This window comes from Mustela lutreola, chromosome 1, assembly GCF_030435805.1.
Source record: "Mustela lutreola isolate mMusLut2 chromosome 1, mMusLut2.pri, whole genome shotgun sequence".
NCBI lineage: Eukaryota > Metazoa > Chordata > Mammalia > Carnivora > Mustelidae > Mustela > Mustela lutreola.
The window spans coordinates 220,083,235-220,105,891 of record NC_081290.1 but is presented as its reverse complement, the minus strand read 5'-3'; the positions used below and the strand labels follow the sequence as shown (position 1 = coordinate 220,105,891).

The 22,657-nt window shown below is 39.8% G+C and overlaps 1 protein-coding gene and 1 long non-coding RNA gene across 5 annotated transcripts in view; one reads left to right on the top strand and one right to left on the bottom strand.

Annotated features, from left to right (window-relative positions):
- The window catches only part of CCDC83 (coiled-coil domain containing 83), a 55,626-nt gene extending 34,948 nt beyond the window's left edge, over positions 1-20,678 (top strand). The window contains exons 8-11 of one of the 4 annotated variants that reach the window (XM_059187450.1): positions 4,789-4,910; positions 8,778-8,854; positions 9,381-9,559; positions 20,473-20,678. In XM_059187450.1, the coding sequence (XP_059043433.1) occupies positions 4,789-4,910; positions 8,778-8,854; positions 9,381-9,559; positions 20,473-20,505 (411 nt within the window). In that variant the 3' untranslated portion in view covers positions 20,506-20,678. Of the gene's footprint in view, positions 1-4,788; positions 4,911-8,777; positions 8,855-9,380; positions 9,560-12,309; positions 12,772-20,472 lie in introns of those variants that run through there. The other 3 variants (XM_059187453.1, XM_059187442.1, XM_059187431.1) reach the window with 3 other exon arrangements.
- LOC131839698 (uncharacterized) overlaps positions 1-22,657 on the bottom strand; it is a 51,768-nt gene that overhangs the window by 24,996 nt on the left and 4,115 nt on the right. The window contains exon 2 of the long non-coding RNA XR_009357049.1: positions 5,201-5,371. This is a non-coding gene — a long non-coding RNA (uncharacterized LOC131839698). The remainder of the gene's footprint in view (positions 1-5,200; positions 5,372-22,657) is intronic.

Sequence of the window (22,657 nt, the reverse complement as noted above, 5' to 3'; positions counted from 1 at the left end):
ATAACTAAAGCAGGATTCGTTAAATTTCTCTTTAAATTTTCACTTCTTACATCTCCTTTTTCACCATCTGCTCAGATACCTGAAGCAAAAATGTCACTATCACCTTCTCTTCTCTTTTCCTTGCCCCCTATTTGGCTGAATAGAATTGGTGAATCTGGGAAACAAGTAATTTAAAAATTAATGTGCTTTCTATGATAGCAACTATTACCTTTAAGCTGCCCTTATAAAGTCATGGTAAACAGGAGTCCAAACTACTTCCAAAATGAATCAAGATGAATCCCTAGTTTTAAAAAATGAATATTGATTTCAAAAACGCAAAGTGAATGGGTGCCTGGGCGGCTCAGTTGGTTAAGCATCTGCCCTCAGCTGAGGTCATGATCCCAGTGTCCTGGGATGAAGGCCCTTGTGTTGGGCTTTTTACTTAGTGGGGAACCTACTTCTCCCACTCTCTTTGCTCCTCCCCCTGCTCTTGTGCACATGCCTCTCTTTCTCTCTCCAGTTGAGATGCCTAAATTATAACTATTACCCTATTTCTGCTTCTGTACCTTCGCTTGCTAACCCATGAGGAGATGGAAAAATACCAGCAAACTTTCTGTAGGCACTCTGTAACCACACAACCCCCACCCAGAATCGAACCTAGCAGAGTGGCCGCTCCCGGACCCCCACCCGGCTCTGGGCCGAGAAATAACAGCCATCTGGCACCAGAGACACCCCCACCCAGAATTGGACATGACAAAGAGACTGCCCCCGGACCCCCCACCCAGCTTTGGGTACGGGAGATAATAACCATCTGGCACCCCGGCAGGGTGACCCCGGCCAATCCTGAGGGGGCACATACCCTAGCAGTGCCAACTAAGCAGTTTGAAGAATGACAGCCCTTTGACCTAACCAATAATCTAATCCCAGCCTTTTCCCGTTCTGTGCAATGTAGTCATATTATAGAGTTGCTGTTTGATTTTCCCGCGGTATGTAGTGATTTGTTACGAGATACTATGATGTATGCTAAGTCCCTCCCTCCCCAAATAGTGTATAAAAAGTGCTGTGATCCTGAGCTCAGGACCTCTTAGCGTCACCAGCAACGAGTGCGCGGAGGTCCGGGTTCGAACTTGTAATAAACGACCCTTGCTGTTTGGCTTTGACTCTGGACTCTGGTGGTCGTCTTTGGGGGGTCTTGGAATTTGGGCACAACACAGTAAATAAATAAAATCTTTTTAAAAAACCCCAAAACTCAAGGTGAGCCTAACAGTTAAAGAATATTAGGGAGCAGTTTAATCTTGATACTTTTATTGAATATAACAGCATAATCCTAATTAATAATAATTTAACAATTCAAATCTTAAGTCTTATGTCATAGATATTAGGTTCAGAGAGAATACCTGTAAAAATTTATATCTGACTGATAAGAAAGGGTTTTTTTTTGGTGTTTTGATCCTTCTTACTAAAGCCACAAATGATATTTTGTTTCATTTTATTTTTTATTTCCCCTGATTCAGTAGAAATAAAAGATAGGAAAAATGTCAAGTTTAATTAAATCATGAACAAAAGAGCTTAGTAATAAAGGACAAATCATTTTAAGGAAATTTAATAGACTTAATTTCTCCTTATTTCAATAAATACTTATTTTAGCATTATTAAATTTACTCATAAAATTAATTAATACCATCCCTGGGTGCACTTGGGTGGCTCAATGGATTAAAGTCTCTGCCTTTGACTCAGGTCATGATCTCAGCATCTTGGGATCGAGCCCCGCATCAGGCTCTCTGCACAGCAGGGAGCCTGCTTCCTCCCCTTTCTCTGCCTGCCTCTCTGCCTACTTGTGATCTCTGTCTGTCAAATAAATAAATAAAATCTTTAAAAAAAAAATACCATCTCTGGCTATAAGTATTATCACAAGAATTGAAAATTGCCCAGAAATAGAATAATGTATGTCAATTAATTTCTTTGAGAGAGGTTTAGAATGATTAACACGGGATATTCAATAATGGAACTCTTGCAGGAAAAATGTGTCATTAAAGGTACTAAAATAGCGGCGCCTGGGTGGCTCAGTGGGTTAAGCCGCTGCCTTCAGCTCAGGTCATGATCTCAGGGTCCTGGGATCGAGTCCCGCATCGGGCTCTCTGCTCAGCGGGGAGCCTGCTTCCTCCTCACTCTCTCTGCCTGCCTCTCTGCCTACTTGTGATCTCTGTCAAATAAATAAACAAAATCTTAAAAAAAAAAAAAAGGTACTAAAATACAGTGCAAAAAAAAAAAAATAATGGAAGTCCTGAAAGCATTTCTCTATTTAACTATCTTTCACCGATAACCAAAAACTTGTATCTGTGGAAAAGATATGTAGTGTCCTATGCATGACTTACATTATCTGGTTTTATTTAGCATGATAATTAAGGAAGGGAAGAAAACTGAAATTTCCAAATGACTTAGATTCATTCAACAAACAGAAAGCCAATAAAAACTAGACAAAGGGATTCAAAGAGGTTAGCAATCAGAGTTTCAAGTGTGAGAAGGCATGAAACTAACTTGCATCTTTCAGGGGAGATTTTCAAGAGCACACATTTAATTCAGGATCCTAAGTCTCTAACTTATAATAGTTTAAATTATCTTTCTCAATCTCTTAAGTACATTTCTGGGTATCTAGGGAGAAGCCCAGATGGGGAGAGAAAAGCGGTCTTCTACTTCCTCCTTTTAACTTTCTTACCCTAATGTAAATAAATACCTAATGTAAAGGTATTTATATGGTGATAAAAAGGAAGTAGTTTTCATTTCCCTAATATTTCAAAAGACTGGAAACAGTAATTGTTGGGAACCTTAGTTAGTAGTCCAAAGGGTCAGTAATGCCACAAGATATCCTTAGCTTGGAAGATCGGACTTAACTCCCCAAAAAGGACCTCTTCCTTCTCAGTTTTGGAAGGAGACCAAGAACTGTGTGTGCTGCCTTCCAAGCATGCCAAGCCCTTGGGTCAAACATTTCCAAATGTCCTATCAATTCCTTCTGTTTACAAACTCTAAATATAATTTTCCTCATTCTTTGACATTTGAAAATTATTAACTTTTCCTTAAGACATTCAAGCCCATAATCAAGCTGATGATCTCCCAATGCACGAGATGCTAAAGCACCAATCCCTAAAAGCTTTCTATAATTTAGTATTATGGACTTAAAATGGTTTACTAAATAGTTTAAGGCAGGTAAATAATATATGCTTTTCTTTCTAACGATAAACCTCCAGCAATATTTGAGCCTTTTCAATGGCACTAGTATCGCTTTATGTTACTGTTACTTGTGTATTTGTTCACCGGATTGTAAGCCTCTTTGAGGGAAACTCATTCACTTTTGCATCCTTCAATGTCTCACACAGAACCTTGCCCATAGTAGGAATTTAAGCATTTAATACATGACTTATGTGAGAGATATGCATGTAGTAATACACAGAATGTTTTCAGATTCCAAAAGTACAAGTCAAAAATGTTAGTTATCTAAGTACTCATCTCAGCTACGCTCTTGGCAACACCGAACAAGAGATACTGAATCTAAACCCCTGAACCTTGTTTGTTTCATCATATTCCCTTGAGATACTTACTTTTTCCAGTTTATCTCCATTATTCCCATCAGCATATCACTTTCTCTTTTATAGTCTTTTTTTAAAAACATTTATTTATTTATTTTAGAGAGAAAGCATGCTAGGAGGGAGGGGCATAGGAAGAGGGAGAGAGAGAATCTCAAGCAGACTCTCCACTGAGCCCAGAGTAGACATGGGGCTTGATCTCACGACCCTAAGATCATGACTTGAGCTGAAATCAAGAGTCAGATGCTTACCTGACTGAGCTACCCAGGTGCCCGTTTTCTATACTCTTCTAATTCTCCTATTGTCCTGACCTATCTCCATGAGCACCTCACAATGCAGCACCTGTATAGCTCATGCTACATGAGGCAGGCAGAGAGGTGAGCCTAGTAACATCCTATATATCTTTCCCACTGTCTAAGTCTTTAGACAAAGTTTCCAAAATATCCTTCTTAAAGATTGATGGGAATTCCATCAAAAGAAGCAGCAAATTTTGTTCATATTTAATTAAGTTAATCATATTTCTTTAGTAAACATGAAACCCATGTCTACCTATGACCTTCCATCACCTGCAAAAAAAAAACCAAAAAAAAAAAAAAAAACCCTTTAGCATTATTTCCCTAATTGTCCAGTTTCTCTCCTACTCCCCACATCCATTTTGTATCTATCCAAAACCAAAATAACTGCCTAATCTGTGGTTTGTTCTGCCTAGAGTGTACCTTCTTTTGTTGTCTGAAGAATCCCGACTTGGTCTTCAAGATCCAGATTAGATGTCATTTCCTCTATTAATTCTCCCTTACCCCCTACCCCAGACCTAGAGTGAAACTCCCACCATAGCTGAGCATCTTCTGTTATGGTTTGATCACACTGCTTTTTGTTTTTATCACCATCTTCCCTCATTTAAGCACGATAAGTTAATTAGTCTTATTTTCATGTTTATCTCTACCTCCAGCACATAGAACGCACCAGGGTTTCTGAAGAGTAGGAAAAGACAACTCCTGCCATTCACTAGTAACTGCATAACCATGTAAACAAGCTCTGCAAACAATTCAGAAAAGTGACCCACTCATCACTTCTTAGAGAGGAAGGACAAAGCAAACCCAGTGATAAATAATACAGGATAGATCTTCCCCTCAGGCAAATGGACTTTTAGGAGTTGAGTATTTTACAGAAGACCATGTTGAACTAAGTGAACAAGTACCAATATCCATCCATTCTCTTCTGAGAACAGATTGCAAACCACAAGAAGGAAGTTGAAAAATTGGAAAACATTATTCATGAACTGGAAGAAGAAAATCTGGTGCTTATTGATCAACTATTCAACTGTAGACTTGTGGATCTCAAAATACCCAGGTGAAAGTCATTAGCATATCTAGAAAGTAGCTTGTAAACATTTGTATGTGTAAGAAGTTGTTATTTTTAAAAGATGATATAATTTTTTAATGCTCTAGCTGGATGGCAATAGCTGCAAAGAAAGGCACTCATGACATGGCCACGGCTGTGCATACATGCTAACTTTGGCTTGCTTCTTTTAACAATGCACTGTAATCTTAACAGCAAACACTAACCAGGAACATCACAACTGCTGACCTTCAAAAGCCTCCAGGTTAGCAGGGAAAATGGGCATAAAAATAAAAGCATACCTGTGCAGCAGAAGATAGACCAAGGTGTGATCAGCTTTGCTGTAGCTTCCTGGAGGTCTTCTGCCCTTAGGGTTACCTTGTGGACTGTAACATTGTTTCCTTTGATAGTGGAAGAGTCGAGCTACCTTCCAGGCAGAGAAAATAGCCTTGCATTCCAAGTCACATTTATTCCTGAGCAAGAGAAACCAAAAGTGTATTTTAGGCTCTCTCTTTTTCTGAACTGACAAAAGAATTCTTAACACACCAGTCTTGAGGAAAACTGGGATCCTGGAATATGGAATTCAAATTCAGAGTGGTGGTGATGATTTAGGCAAGCTGTCAGAAACAACTGATACCCCGAAGAGTAGCATGTTTAGGAAGAGAGGGGAAACCAATCACACCGATGCAGGCTGTGCATGTGGAAGACGGGAGACAAATGTCTTGGTCCAGGAGTTAAAGCTGAGAAACTAAACATGGTGAAAGGGCCACAAAAAGTTCCTACCCGAATAGTTCTTGTGGTTTGCATGGCATGAAAAAATACTGTTTATGACAGAGTATTTCTTGTTCACAAACTTCCCGATGTGTTCCAAGCAGGGTGGCTACAGGTATTGTGGGCTTTCGTTTGCTGGGCTAAGGTATGGGCTGCGGGATACAAGCATGGAGAAACAGGAATCATGTAGCTGCGTTACAGGCTGAAGCCTGGCAGGGCATTATAGAGAAGGGGCCGGCCACCTGTTCCCTTACACAAGGTCCGCGCGCGGTGCCCTGGAGAGGTAGACGCCTGTGCAGACGTGGCGGGCAGTCGACTGTTTACTGGACTCCTGAATTCCCAGTTTCTTGAGCTGATGCCCTCAAGGAGTCCTAGGGGGTGTGGGCCTTAGCGTCCCCCCAGGAAGCGACACACTCTTGTCAGCCCCCTCCTCTTTGATCAGGTCTCCAGCTCCACGCTCCTGTCCATCCTGCTTCTGCTGTCACCTTCTTAGCCAGCAGGTCTTCATCTCTACAGCCACGGCTGGCGCTTTCCCTGCCTCCGCTGTTGTCTTTCCTTCTTTTCTCAACAGGCCCAATCTTAGAAAGGAGCTACCCTCCAAACTGCCAGCCCCATTTGCTGCTTTGGTCCGCTCAGTCTTCTCTATCTGATTTGGTGCTGCCACAGAAGGGAATGGCTTGTTCTACAAAGGGGAATTCTTTCACTGGCCACAGAGAACTGGGTTGTGATGGGCAGGGAGATGAGCAACTCTTAATGGAGATTTTCATGAAGTTGTTTGCAACTTAACTTTGTCAGGTGCAACTTAACTCTACCCAATTTAACCCCTAGCCCCACAAAAATCCTCAATAAAACTGACAGTGTTCATTAGTGCCTTGTGGCTTGGTTTTCTTTAGTGAGAGACCTGAGTGTTTAGTCTGGCTTCTGAGTTGGGAGAGATGCGTTCAAAATCTGACCAAGCAAAAAGAAAGCATGGGCAATGTGTAGGAGAACCCGGTTAGGAGCCCTGGTACATGCTTCCATGGCACCCTAATCTTTTCCTTCGTGACCTGTATTTATCACACTTGTGATTACTTATTTAATGGCTGCTACCTTGCTAGATTATAAATTCCTTGGGGGCAAGTGTTTAGGATATTTTAGAAAGATCTGCATAAAGGAACAGAAATGTGTTAACCCTCAATTATCTGTTCCACCACTTTTCCAGGATAACTTTTGAGTGTATTCAGCAACTTTTACTATAAGCCATTTTCAAGTCAAAGAAATATAATACATATTGCATATTTTATGGCAACTCAGTCTTGTCATATACTAGGAGGGTGAGAAATACACACAAACTATGCCCAAAGGACATACAAAAAGTGTTTTCCTATTTGGCTCAAGAATGGGGGTATTTTAGCTAACAGAGTTACTACCTTTCCCATCCAGTGCTCCCCAGACTTCCTCCTTCACAACTCACATAGAATGTCATAGTATCTGCTAGACACGTGAGATGAGGTGAACGTCCACCACAGGTGACTGCCCAGGGACCCCAGCACCACAGAATTGAGGCTAAGTGGACCAATACTTACAAATCTAACACTAACTTCATATAATAACATTCTTTTTATTTTTTGTAAGATTTTATTTATTTGTCAGAGTGAGCACAGGCAGACAGAGTGGCAGGCAGAGGCAGATGGAGAAGCAGGCTCCTGCTGAGCAAGGAACCCAATGTGGGACTCGATCCCAGGACGCTGGAATCATGACCTGAGCCAAAGGCAGCGGCTTAACCAACTGAGCCACCCAGGCATCCCATATAATAACATTCTTTAAGTATTTTCCATATTATCAAGTGTTGGTGCACTGTGGTGATAAAAGGTGACAACGAATTAATGGTTATGAGAGAATCCACATCTAAATGTTTAAGACATTTAGTATGATCATAATGATTCAAAGTGGGAAAACCAGGAAAGAAGAGAATTCTAAGACCTCAGACATGTCTACCTGCAGACCAGAGCTACATGTGAAAGTGACCTTTACTGAGCTGAACCTTAAAAAGCCTTTACAAACATAAATATTGTATGCAGTTATATTATTTGCTGGAGACTTACGCATTTTGAATAACACTTTACTCCTGTTCTTTAAATAATTGACAACCTATAATCCAGGGGCTTCACTCTGATTGCTGAGCTGGTAAGCATGGGGGCTGGTTTGAATATCTGCAAGAGTCCGATTCACACTGTCTGCAGGCAAAGCTATCAGGAGCTTTCAAGACATCATATACTCTGGTTGAAAGTTCAGTGGAGGGGGGCGCCTGGGTGGCTCAGTGGGTTAAGCCACTGCCTTCAGCTCGGGTCATGATCTCAGGGTCCTGGGATCGAGCCCCATGTCGGGCTCTTCACTCAGCGAGGAGCCTGCTTCTCTCTCTCTGCCTGCCTCCCTGCCTGCTTGTGATCTCTGTCAAATAAACAAATAAAATCTTTAGGGAAAAAAAAAAAAGAAAGTTCATTGGGTGCCGAAAAGCAGAGCACAGGCTTACACATGTGCACCGAGAGCTGCGTTGGTGGACGTACACATCACCTGCCACTCGGTGTCAGCCGGAGCCTCCATGTCATCTGGGATTCCTGCTGCTCACTGTCTTTCTCTTTTTCTCTTCATTTTAAAACCATCCATTCAAGCCCCAGTTGTCCCTCACCTGAATAACTACAATAGCACCCTAACAGGTGTCGTGCTCACTTTCATTCCCAGGACATTAAGTGTGTTATTCCCTTATCATGCAATGCCCTTCCTTACCCCAAGCCCTTCCCTGGCAAACAGTCCCTGGTTCTTCAAGACTCAGTTCAGGTACCGTCTGCACCTGGAAACCTTTCCTGACTCCTAAAGCTCCATCAGGTGTTGCTTCTGTCCCTCAGCATTTGTCACACTCGCCTACTCACCCATCAGGGTAGAGACCATCACCCTAAAATACTGTAGGCCTCTCTGTACCCCACTGGGCCTCATGGACCTCAAAGGTATAAACTATGTCTCATTTTTCATCTATGTGTCTCCAACACCTACCAGAGAGAAAGACACCAGTGAGCAGATGGTGTAATATTTGTTGACTGACAGGCTGTTTTTCTCATTTGTTCTTTTTAGGCAACTATATCTTACTCAAGCTGCTGGACTGAAACCTCCGCCTAAAGCGCCTTTGGAGTTGCCAGAAATATATGGGGGTATTATTTTATTGTAATGGTGATACGGTTTGTTTTTTTTTTTTAAGTTAACAAATACTTACTGAGCATCTATTATAGACAGGTACCTCATAACCAGGAGCTATTCAGGGAATAAATACATGCCAGCTTCTCCATATTTCTCTTCTTGCAGCTTTCTCTAGTCCTGTTTTCAAATTAAAGTCACTATGTTTTAGAATTACATTAAATACTCGTGAGAGGGATGGGGTGCTGTCTACACTGGTGTGTTTTTGGTTCCTGTTTAGTCAACCAACCAAAATACCAGCACGCACATAAGTTACCATATGATGTAAGTTACCATATGATTACCAAAACCTAACAGCTAACAGAAAGGCATACAACTTAGAGATTCTAAACATGGGAATCACTCTCACCTTAATACATAGATTCTATATTTTTCAAAGCTCTTTCAAATTAAAAGTGTGAGAAAGTGTATATTGTACTTTCATTTTTCTCGATCCCCAAATAACCAATTTCTTTGTATTCATCCAAAAATTGCAACCTGCAGAAGTAAAAGGTAGAGACCTCATGAGCTCATCAGCAGAGGACAGTGCTTTGTATCTCAGTCATGAGGATGGTATCAGATATGCCAAGCAACTGCAGACAGATGAAGAAAACAGCTCATGTATAGAGTTTGGGCCCTCTGATATTAAATACTTACTATATGAGGATGAGAAGGATTTCAAGGTAAGATTCATGAAAAAAATTTTTGAGTACTACGAGTATTCATGTACTTTTGAGTACATGTCATTTTATTGATTGAGAAAATTAACTTAAAACATGGATATTGAAAAATTCTATTTAGACTAACTTATTAGTAAAGTTGGCCCACCATTCATATCTCTCACTAGATAGAATTTTCACTTCTACTCTTGTGCATTTTGCTACATATATTCATTAACAGGGGTTCATTCCTTGTATACCATGTAAGTTATCTAATGCTATATAACAAATTACCTCCAAACTTAGTAGCTTATAACAACTGTCATTTATTCTCTTTCATGGCTTCTGTTGGTTAGGAATTTGGGAAGGGCTCCAGTGGACAGTTCTCACTTGGGCCCTCAGGCAGTTGCAGTCCTATGTCAGCGGGGGCGATGAGGTCATCTGAAGGCTTGACTGGGGCAGGAGGATCCACTTCCAGGGTGGCTCACTCATATGGCTGGCAAGTGAATGCTGGCTGAACTGGGAGTCTCTGTTCTTCACATGGGCTCTCCACAGGGTGCCCTTATTGTTTCTATTATGGTGTCTGCCTTCTCTGAGAACAAGCAATACCAGAGACCAAGGTGAAAGCTGCAATATTTTATAAGACTTATATTTGGAAATCAAATACCATCTCTTTCTCATATTCTAGTCGTTGATATAGTTACAAAGTTCCACCCAAAGGGAGGGAATGTAGCTCCTGCATCTGGAAAGAGGAAGGAGCACCACACTCTAAGAACAGCATGTGGGATAGGATATGTATTGGTATGGCCATCTTTGGAAAGTATAGACTGCCACATATACCATATTAGGTGAAAACTGGAGTGTCAAAGCTTTTTACTTTTAAAGCCTTTTTGGTACATTCCAATTACTCCCATATCTATCCCTTGCCATTTTCCTTCTTGGTACTACCAATAACTTTAAAAATTCTCCTAGAACTTAAAGTCTGATAAGAGAACGAGTGCTGTATGAAAGCAGAAGAAACTGAAAAAATCAACAAAAACCATTTTAGCTGAATACACCTCAGTCCTGCTAACATCAAGTGACAAAGACTAAAGTTCTAGTCTCTATGGCATTCAAATACCCCCATGGGGGTTTTGAAATCATGACACTTGGTATATTATCATGACCTCAGGCTAGTGCACCATTGTTTACAAAATTCCAAAATCACATACCATTTGGCTGAATGAAAGGGCTTCTTACTTTCCATGGAGGTTTTTGAGGGTGGAAATGGCACTATGTATGCTATGGACTGAATTGGATCCCCCATCCCCATTCCCACTCCCACCATATTCATATGTTGAAGCCCTCACACCCAATCTACAGATAGGGTCTTTAGGAGGTAATTAAGGTTAAATGAGGTTAAAAAAAAAATGGAGCCCCAGTTTGATAGGAAGGTGACTTATAAGAAGAGGATTTGCCTTGTAAGGACACAGCGAGAAGGCAGCCATCTGCAAGCCAGAAAGAGAACTCTTATCAGAACCCATCCAGTGTAGCACCCTGATCTTGAATTTCCCAGTCTCCAGACTGTGAGAACTAACTAAATGTCTGCTGCGTAAGCCAGTCCATCTATGATACTTTGTCATCACAGCTTGAGCAGACTCTGAAATATGTTGGAGACATCCGTCAGTTTGTTTTTCTCCTATCTTGTGTTTCGTGTAGCTCTATAATCACATATTTTTAAAATAAAATAAACACAACTATATGCATTTTTGAGGAACAAAATAATGCCTTCCTTTTTTCATTCAGTGATTTTTCCTAAATTCTAATAAATGTTTCTTGAAAACCCCACACATGCCAGGTACTTGTTAGATGATTTTGGGAATTTATGGGGAGAATAGGCAGAAATGAAGTTTCAAAGATGCCTATATGGAAGGTCCTCCCCTCAAACTGTTACATTCTAGAAGACAGATTAGAAAATCACTAATCAATATACATGAGGAAAGTAGCACCTGTATCTGTCTCCCTGACCAGTCCGTCTGTGACCTTATCATTGCACCTCAGCACTTGGTACAGGGCCTGGTCCAAAGTAGGAACTCAGGAAAGGTTTGCTGAAATGTTGAAGGAATTCAAAAGAGAGAGTTATGGCTTGAGGAGGCTTCTAAGAGGAAGGCATGCTGGGTAGGGCCTGAGCTGTTCAACCCACTATTGGGTTGGCTGGGATTTCATGTAAATGAGATTTCTAATTCCATGTGCGGATATCTTAAGCTATAGTTAGTTTGACAGAATATGTCAGTTTTACTTATACAGTACCCAGTGGTCCTTTGAGAAGTGAAAAATTCATGGAGCATTTGCTTAATAAGAATATTTATAGTCAAAGTGATGTTTACAGATCCTTCCCATTGTTCTTGAATAATGTGGAAAACTCTGCTGTGGTTATATCCTGGCCAGCAGAGGGCTACATATAGCCAACACTTTTCTTTTACCAATTAAAGACTTTGAGAGAATGTATCTCCCCACTCTAATTGGTGCTCCCCACCCAACTCCCTGAAAGACAAGCCTGTTGGCTTGCTGCCTGCTCTTTGGGAGCTCTTGAAACCATGCCCCACTGGGTATACAAGCTTATTGAGTGGTTTTCTGTTTACAGTGGCTCTCATATTTCACATGTTATTCAGGCAGTTAAGAGGGCAATGAAATCTGTCAGATCAAGGCCAACTATAATAAAAGAAACCTAACTATTAAGACTGATACCCTGTTGGATAACCTCTCCTATTCTCTTCTGTGTCTGTTCACCATAGGATTATGTAAACCTGGGGCCCCTGCAAGTGAAACTCATGAGTGTGAAGAGCCAGAAAATGCCCATTCATTTTCAAGAGAAAGAAATTCCAGTCAAATGTTATGAAGATGTCAGGCGCCCAGAAAGCCGCATCACATATAAAATGATGAAGTCTTTTCTCTAAAACCAAACACTGCAAAGCAAAAATAACTTTTTCTTATAAATTTTCATTGGGAACTTAAGTGTATTGCTTGCCCATTTTATTTACACTTTGGTTCATTTTTAAACCAGTTGTTATTTCTAAAGGTCATGATGACATTTAAAATCCAAGTTCCAAGTATTCAGCTGTTCATTTATCTGCATGACAAAAATGAGAGTACACTTTATATTTCTATATCCAAGTATACAGAAAAATGATAATGGGCCCAAGATGGTTTCTGAGTTTCCTTACCACTTAAAGTCTGCTGCTTCATCTATCACTCCAATAAGAAACAGTTCAGTTAGGAGTTTTCTTTTTTTTAAAGATTTTATTTATTTATTTGACAGAGAGAGATCACAAGTAGGCAGAGAGGCAGGCAGAGAGAGAGGAGGAAGCAGGCTTCCTGCTGAGCAGAGAGCCAGATGTGGGGCTCGATCCCAGGACCCTGGGATCATGACCTGAGCTGAAGGCAGAGGCTTTAACCCACTGAGCCACCCAGGCGCCCCAGTTAGGAGTTTTCTAAGACGAATTCTGAGACCTGTATAGCACTGACTACACAGCTTTGCCTCTGAGAGTGCTGAATGATAGACAGCCAAGCCACAATTCAAGCCTATTCTTCTTTAATCTAACACTATAATAAATATTAAATGCTTTAGAAACAAATGAATTTGAGGGTGGTAATTTATTATATAAAAATATTCCACCAAGAGTGAGATCCTTTTCCTCTCACTTCTGTTAAGTCTAAACTGCTGGGGGCAACTGGGTGATTCAGTTGGTGAAGGGGCAGACTCATGATTTCAGCTCAGGTCACAATCTCAGGGTCCTATGATCGAGCCCCATGTGGAGCCCTGTGTGGAGCGCCATGTCCCACCTTACATCAAGCCCCACATGGAGCACGGGCTAGGCTCCACGCTTGGTGGGGAATCTGCTTGTGATTCTTTCTCCCTCTCTCTCTGCCCCTCCAGCCCTCTCTGTGTCAAATAAATTAATAAATCTTAGAGAAAAAAATACAAGTCTAAACTGCTGAGTCCTGGTTCAAGACCATTACCACTTCCCTCTTGTGAGTGCCACAAGATAAGGACTACGACTGTGCCTGAATCTGACATCAACTTTCCATTTTAAAGCTACACTTACTTATAATGCTGTCTACAAGGAACATCTTTTAAATATAAGGCCAAAGACAAAGAGAAAATCAACAAGCCAAAAGTCAGTTTGAATGGTTGATAACTCCTAGTAAAGTTGATAACTCCTACTAAGACTAATCAAGAAAGAAAACAAAAAACAAATGAAGGGGCACCTGGGTGGCTCAGTGGGTTAAGCCACTGCCTTCGGCTCAGGTCATGATTTCGAGGTCCTGGGATCGAGTCCCGCATCGGGCTCTCTGCTCAGCAGGGAGCCTGCTTCCTCCTCTCTCTCTCTCTGCCTCTCTGCCTACTTGTGATCTCTGTCTGTCAAATAAATAAATAAAACCTTTAAAAAAAAATGAAAAAGGAAGTATCACTACAGACTTTACTGACATTATGAAAAACATCATAAAAGGAAATTAAAGGAAAAAACTTTCTCAATAAAGTTGACAACTTTGATGAAATGGAAACATTTCTTGAAAAACATTTCTTTCAGGAGGAAAAATAAATTCTGAATAGTCCCCAATCTATAAAAAAAAGATCTAATATGTACTTAAAATTTTCCCACAAGGAAAATTTCAAACCAAGATGGCTTGCTTTACTGGTAAATTTCTCCAAGGATTTCAAAAAGATAGAGTAGCAAACATACACAAACTCAGAGAACAGAGAAAAAAGAAACACTTCCAAATCATTCAATGAGCTCAATATAATCCTAACACCAACACCTGGCAAGTCATTACAAGAAAAGAGAATAACAGGCCAATATCTCTTGTGAATACAGATGTAAAATCCCCACAAAAATATTAGCTTATTGAATCCAGTTATACATGTTTCACGAATAAAGAACACAGGGTTGGTTTAACATTCAGAAATCAGAGTGGAAACACAAACAGAACCAGTGGATTAAATCAATGTGAATATGCTGCCTGTGATATTATACTATAATTCTGAAAAATTATGCTGTTGAGGGAAATTGGATAAAGAGTACATGCTATCTGTTCATATTATCTTTTCTTAATTTAAATTCAATTAGCCAACATGTACATCATTGGTTTCAGATGCGGTGTTCAATGATTCGTTAGTTGCTTATAAAACCCAGTGCTCATCATATCATGTGCCCATTATAATTGCATGTGAATTTATATCTTAAAATTTAAAAATAAAGGGTAAAATGAATGGAACATAGGTAACTCATACGATCATCTCAACAGGTGCAGCATTTGATAAAATTCAATACTATGATAAAAATTCATAATAGTATGGTAAAGCTCTCAGCAAACAAGTAATATCTTCAAAAAACTATAGCTAACACTGTACCTAATAGTGAAATATTAACCTTTTCCCACTGAGGTCAGGAACAAGACACATGTGTTCACTATCATACTAATATTCAACAGTATTTAATGTAACTCGAAGTTATAGCCAGTTCAATAAAGGCAAGAAAAAGAAATTAAAAGCATAGAGATTAGAAAGGAAGAAGCAAACTCTACTACTTACAGATGTCAAGTTTCTGTACGTAGATAATCCAAAGTAATCTACAAACTAATAGAATTTATAAGTGAATTTAACAGTCACAGGGCAGAGGTCAACAAAGATCCACTGTATTTCTTTGTACTACAGCAAACAACTGGGAAAAATTTAAATCATTTATAATAAAATAAATTAATTAAATAAAAACATCAAAATCAAGAAAAACATCCAATGAAATATGAGCAAGACTTCTATGTTGAAGACTATAAAACATTGTTGAGAGAAATTAGAGATTATATAATAAATGGGGAATAGAGACATACACCATCATCATGGATGATGATTCAAAAGAGTTAAGATGTGAGTTCTTCCTATATCTGGAGATTCAGTGCAATCTCAAGAAAAATTAGCAGGTTTTTGTTTACAGAAATTAATGATCTAACATTATTATGGAAATCTATAACCTAAGCAAAAGACCTATAACAGCCAAAACAATCTTGAAGAAAAACAACAGAATTGAAGAACTTATTACCAAATTGCAAGACTTTCAATATTTAAGATAGTGTGGTTTTGACCCAAGGTTAAAAAGTCCAATGGAACAGAATGAAGAGTCCAGAAACCAACCCACAAAATCACTTGACCTCTGATGAACATGCCATTATAATTTGGGAGCAGGGGAGTTTCTTTTTTTCCCAATTAAAAAATGCTGAGTCAATTGTGTATGGGAAAAATGAACCTCGAACCTGTATCATACCTAATACACAAAAATCAATTCCAAGTGGACCAGAGACCTAAATATGGAAGGTAAAACAATAAGTTTCAAGTAGGAAATATAACAGAATGTCTTCGTGTTCCCCTTTACATACTCAATAGATTCTCCAAGTCTATGCTTGAATTGACATCTATATCTGGTTGGTGTGTAAATGTGGATTCAGCTGTGGTGGTCCACATGCCCCCTTCTCCAAGTCTACTGCTCCTTGTGTCACTTACTCCTTTGGGGAAAAAATGCTATAAAAATCACTAATCATAAACTGATAAATCGAATTTCATGAAAATTATAGTCTCTTTTCATTGAAAGATACTATTAAGAGTCAAAAGGCAAGCCACATCCTGGGAGAATATATTTTCTATATATGTAGCCAACAAAAAAATATCTAATATATATAAAGAACTTTTACAAATCAATAGGAAAAAAGACAACCATTTTAGGGGGAAATGAGCAAAAGATTTGAATAGGCATTTCACAAAAGAGTATATCCTAATGACTGCTAAGCATAAAAAGAAGATTGATATACATGCATCAGAATAACTAAAGTTAAAAGTTAAAAACAGCACAAATATTGACAAAGATACAGAGCAACTTGAACTCTTCTGTAATAGTTGGTGGGATCATAACTTGGCATAAAGACTTTGGAATATGTTTGGCAGTATCTATTAAACCTGAACATATATATATGTGTATATATATATATATATATATATATATATATATATATGTCATGATATATATATATATGTCATGTCATATATATATATATGTCATGATCCAGCAGTTCCATTCTTGTTTTAATACAGAACAAAAATGAGTGTTTATGTTTACCAGAAGGCACGATAACAATATTCCTAGCTGCTTTACTGATAGTAGTCAAAATTTGAAACAACACAATGACTGTCAGTAATGGAATGTATAAATAAATATATACACACATACATACACATACACACACATGTGCACGTGCACGCAAATAAAAAAAGAGGGGAGACAGAGAGGGAGGGATGGAGGGTCACATTGTAGAACACTATACAGCAATGCAAAAGAATAAACTAGTGCCAAATATAGCTACATAGCTCAATCTTATATACATAAGATTGAAGAAAAGAGAGAAGACACAAAAGAGCACATATGATATGCTTCCATTTACACAAAACAGGACAGGCATACTAACCTTAATGATGGAAGTCAGAATAGTGGTTACCTTTGTGGTAGGGAATGATTAGGATGGTACATAAAGGAGTTTTCTGGTAATCTTGATCTGAGTGGCAGTTAACATGGATGTTTCACTTTATAAACATTAAGTAGGACGCTTAAAATTTGTATACTTGACTGATATTTTATATTTTAAAAGGTTACTCCCCAAAATGTCTCCCAAATATCTATCTTCCAGTCCATTCCATAAAGTGACAGTGTGGAAAGGCGATGTTTATGTTCTGCAGTGTGAATGGCAGTGACAGTGTTTCCTGATGGGAGGGCAGAACATTTTGTTAGAGTGGTCTTTCAGAGGTCAATAGAAACAGAAATGTCTTTGGAAAAGTTCGGAACAATATGAAGTGGATTTGCCAATTTTCTTTTTAAGAAAGAAAGGTAAACTTTTTATAGATAAGGTTTATCTTTACTTTTCTCAGATAGGAAAAAATAACTTACTGCCTTTCCACTGGGACAAATCAAAGAGCTTCCAGTAAACCAACAAACAGAGGCTATGTGACAGCCCACTGGTTTCAGTAGATCAGCAGAAACTGACATTGTTTTTCTCTCACTCTTGGGAAGTTCAGACCATGAGATTATGAAAACAAGCCAGGCATAACATGGTAGGATTCCAGCATTAACTTGTTAGTCGTGGCAGTTTTTCACTTTACAATGTGAATTTGAATTGGAAGAAAATATCAAATAGCTAAAAGTCTTATTTGCTGCCAAGAAGATGTCAGAGTAGAAAAAGCATCCTTTGGAAAAGGAAAGGGAAGAATGTTCTTTCCTTCTGTTAATATAATTTCTTGTGTTTAGAATTTGCAGAATGGTACCATCTCTTAAAAAAAAAAAAAAAAGTTTTTAACAACCCAAATTCAGTGTAGGGTTGTATCTTTGTGAGATGACATTTCAAAGCAAATCTCAACAAACCCCTGTACTACTGTGAACCTCCTATCAGTCTCACTCACTCGAGAAATTGTTGATCAAACAAGTCCTTCCAGCCAGGCACTATGTGTAAGGCATTAGGGAGGCAAAATGAAATTGCCCCTTTCTTCAAGATGCTTAAGGTCCAGTAAGAGCCTGGTCGCTCTTCATACCAGCAGCAAAGAGGAGAAGGCAGGACATCTAGACATGTTCTAGGTGTGGTGGGTGGTTGTATTTAACTTGCAACATTCTATTTTTAGCACCCTTAGTAATAATTTTGGAAAAGAAATTTAAGATGAATTTAGAAGGATTTTATGTAGTGGTTTCAGTTTTTAGAATAACCAAGCATGTGAGTTTTATATGTTGCCATTCAAGATTTGGGGGGTGGAAGAGTAGAGACTGTTAGCAGCTTTAGCCTCAGGCGAGGAAATTGCTTATTTTGGGCCAGGAATTAGATAAATTTGAAGAAATTAAGGAGATGGAAAGAGATAAGGCAGAGTATGGGAAAACACATTTTGTGGAGTCAGGCTGGCTATCTTGAATCTTGGGCAGTCCCTTGACCTCTTTTAAGCCTTGTTTCCGCTTCTATATTACAAGGACCTAATTCTCATCTTGCAGGATTTCTTTAAGGATGAAAAAGAGGACATGTGAGGTGCCTGGATGGCTCAGTTGTTTAAGCATCTGCCTCTGGCTCAGGTCATGATTCCAGGGTCCTGGGATTGAGTCCCACATTGGGCTCCTTGCTCAGCGGGGAGCCTGCTTCTTCCTCTGCCTTTGCCCTCCGCCCCTCCCCCATTCGTGCATTCTCTAATAAATCTTCAAAAAATTTTTTTTAAATTATTTTAAAGAGGACATATAACCTGTACATACTGGACATGCGATACAGGTCGTTGAAATAATGACTGGTAATTGACAGGAGTCTCTGCCAGTAAGGCCCAGGGTGTCCGACTGTCTCTGCAGTGCATTCCCATGTAGGGACAGAGCATGCCTGGGTCCCATCCGTCACATGCTGTGAGGCGCTGACCAGTGCCTGAGGATGGCTGCATGAAGGGGTTTTCTGTTCCGGGCTGGCTGGGGGAAAGGCACTCAGCTGCCGCCTGGCATGAGGGCTCCAAGGGGCCTTACCCAGGATCTGCTGATCCACATCAGGCTGTAGGGACCAGTCGTAAACCCACTTGCAAAATTCTTAAGAGTGTGGAGGAGGCTGGGTGGGCACCGTGGGTCAGTGGTAACATTTCTGGTTCTTTTTGAGTCCTATAGCCAGACACTAGTGCGATTCAGGGAACGGAGAGGCTAGGGGATTTTTGTGGCAATAAAGGGCTGTTTGTTAAAGGCCTGCTTGATCCTTCTTTGTTTTACTAGAGCTCAACACAACAGTTCTCTGTATTTTTCTTGGAATAAAACTGGCTTTTGCACTAGATGCAAGGAAATGTGCCCTCAAGCAGCAGAGGCTTTCTAAATATTAGTGACTTTAACTAGATTAAGTTATTTCCATTTCCTATTCCTGTGACTTTATGAGGCTCAAGTTCTCAGAAAGGCTGCCTTTTCTTTAACTATGACTCTTTCAGTTGGTTATGTTTTTAATCATTCTATTCTTATGATCTGAGTAAGTGCTAAAAACCTTCAAGATGCTTTTAAAAATTCTTCATATAGAAATGTTTTTAGGTTTCCGGTAGAGTGAATGAGTTTGAAAGGGACTGCGGATTCAGATGTCCTTACAGATTCTTGGTAAAAAATTTTGTCAGCATTTCCTTCCTCAAACTGGGTGCTCAACTCACTGACCTCTTGCCTTCTTGGGTTCGGGCCATCTTTTTGTATAGTCTCAGCTATAAAAATATGCTAGGCCTTGCAACATTTCCCTCCTAAGAGGAATGAAAATGAACTATGCTGGACTCCCCTCTGCATGACTAACTGAGGTCAGCGAGGCATTTTTACCTTAAAGCCCCCAGACACCAGATCAGAGGGATGGCGTGCCCTGGCCTCATTTTGAGATTCGCTTCAGATCTTCGACATCCTGTGACTGTTAGAATTCATCTTTGCATCAGTTCTTTTCTCCTTCCACTTAAAAAGTGACTTCCATGACTTGTGTGCTATTTATGTAAAACCGTCAACATGGACCACTGCTGGGCCTAAAATCTGATGGGAGGGTGCACATTTATACCGAGCACTGGCAGTTTGGATTTGCTTCCTCCTCTTCTTTTTAAGCATTTGATGTTTCCTGTATTCAGTTTCTGTGAAATGTTTCCATTCTAAGCTCTAATACTTCTTTTAGTGTATCTCAGATCTCAACTCACAACATGTGACATGGGAAGGTTTTAAAGTCATTGATCAGATAAAGGCTCAGGAGGTTAGCAATTCTTTTGACAGAAAATGGTGACTGTGACAGTGCCTGCTAGTATGCCTTCAAATCTCATTCCCTTCCACTACAATAATGCATTGATTTAGCCATTTTAGCTCAGTACATGATCACCGAAGTTAAAGATTACTTCCCACCTTACCCTGCAGCCACACGACAAAGTTCTAGCCAAGGGAACGTGAGAAACTGAACACAATTTCTGGATCATGTCCTCCTTTCCTTCCTCCCTACACCCCCTCCATCCTGCTCCAGGGGATTCGGAGACGCAAGGAGCACCTGAAGGACTATGAAGCAGCCAGACACCTACCTAGACCTGAAACTGGGAACCTACCAGTCTTGTGAGCAAAGCTGCGATGCCAGCTCAAACTTGTATGGGAGAGAGAAAATAAACTTGTCTCGTTTGAATCATTCATGGTTTGTGTGAATTTTCTGTGATATGCAAGCCAAATCTAATCCTAATACAGGGACAAACATGAATATTTACCTCACAAGAAGTTGGTGTTTCCAATAGGAAAACGAAATCTCTAAGACACTAAGTAAAACTTCAGGAAGTATTTATTCTCCGTTAAAAAGAAAAAAGAAGTGGTGGCGGGGTTGACGCTCAAATGACCTTAGGAAGTGTTCTGCTTTATCTCAGGACATCCAAGTTGCTGACCTAAGTATGCTTAAATGAGTGGGGCTGGCTGTTTTAAAAAATGTGTCACCCCAGACTCTACAGTTACTACAGCCCTTAGGACCAAGGACTCCTGCTTATGTGAGGACGCGCAGAGATAGAGATTCAGGGTTTTGCTTTGGAATCAACCCCTGCAACCTCCAGCAGAGCACTGGGCTGACATCAGCACAATGCACACAGGGCAGGGGGGACAATTCCAAAGACTGTCTCTTTAGTAATACTAACAAAAGCTAACACTTAACTGTGTTATTATATGCACTTTACATACATTAACCTAGTCCATTCTTCTATAACCCTATAATCTATAATCCTGTGTCTACAGCCATTCTCACTTTACCAACAAGAAACAGGCAGAGGGAGATTTAGTAAATTTCCCTAAGTCCCCCAGCTAGTAAGGGACAGAATCAGGATTTAAAAACGCAGATTTTTACCCTTAAAAAGTCTAGGCTCTTGACCACAAGCTATTCTGTATCCTAGTTCAGTGTACTGAAACTTTATCATGTGCCAGGATGTTCTAAATGCCTGTTTATTAATTCATTAATTACAACAGTCCTCTGAGGTAGGCATCATGAGGCCACCTTACAGATGAAGACGCTGAGGCACAGGCAGAGTATGTAAGTTGTCCAAGCTTGGGTTTCGACCTACAGCATGGCTGCAGGGTCCACACTGCTCCCACCGTGCTGCTCTGTGTCATCAAGCAGCAGGGGCTTCACTCAGTGGTGGAAATGCTCTCAGAAGGGAAGAATGCTTTTCAAAGACAAGTCGTGCATGTTGCCCTCTGTGTGTGTTCCTATCCCACAGGCTCTCCCTGTGTTCTTTCCTCACTTACCTGGTCTCATTTCCCGTTCTAACCACTCAGCATTACCCTCTCTCCTACAGATTTTGCTGCTTAGCTCATTGTCACTCTTGTTTTAACGTCCTTAATTTCTACTCTAAGGAATTAACATTACTAGTGCATTCTTCTCTTTCATCTTTGAGATATAACTGGCAAAATTTAAAACTAAAGTATAGGATGTGATGATTTGATATATTTAATCTTTGTGAAGGGATTCCCCCCATTGAGTTATACACACATCCATCACCCATTTATCTACCTTTTTGAGGGCAGCAGGAAGAACACTGAAGTCCTCTTCTCTTAGCAAACTTTGATTATGAGACAGTGTTATCAACTACAGTCACCATGTTAAACATTAGATTCTCATAGCTTATTCTTCTTATAATTTAAACTTTGCCCTTTTTCACTAATCGCTCCTTATTTCCTCCATCCTCTGATAACCAATCTTCTAGTTTCCAATATTTTTCTATTATTTTGACTTTTTCCTTTTTAGAATCCACATGTGAGACCATGCGGTATTGTTTTTATCTGTCTTATTTCACTTAGCATCCCTGTTGTCATGTGACAGAACTTAATTTTTAAGAATAATATTCCCCTGTGATTATATATAACTATAATTTTTCAATCAATTCACCTGCTGATGGACACTTAGGTTGCTTCCATTCCTTGGCTGTAGTGAATAATGCTGCAGTGAACATCAGAGAGCAAGGTATTACTTCAAGGTAATGGTTTTGTTACCTGCAGATGCATACCCAGAAGTGGGGTTGCTGGATCCACGGACAGGTCTAGTTTTAACTCCATTCTGTTTTCCATAGTGACTGTACTA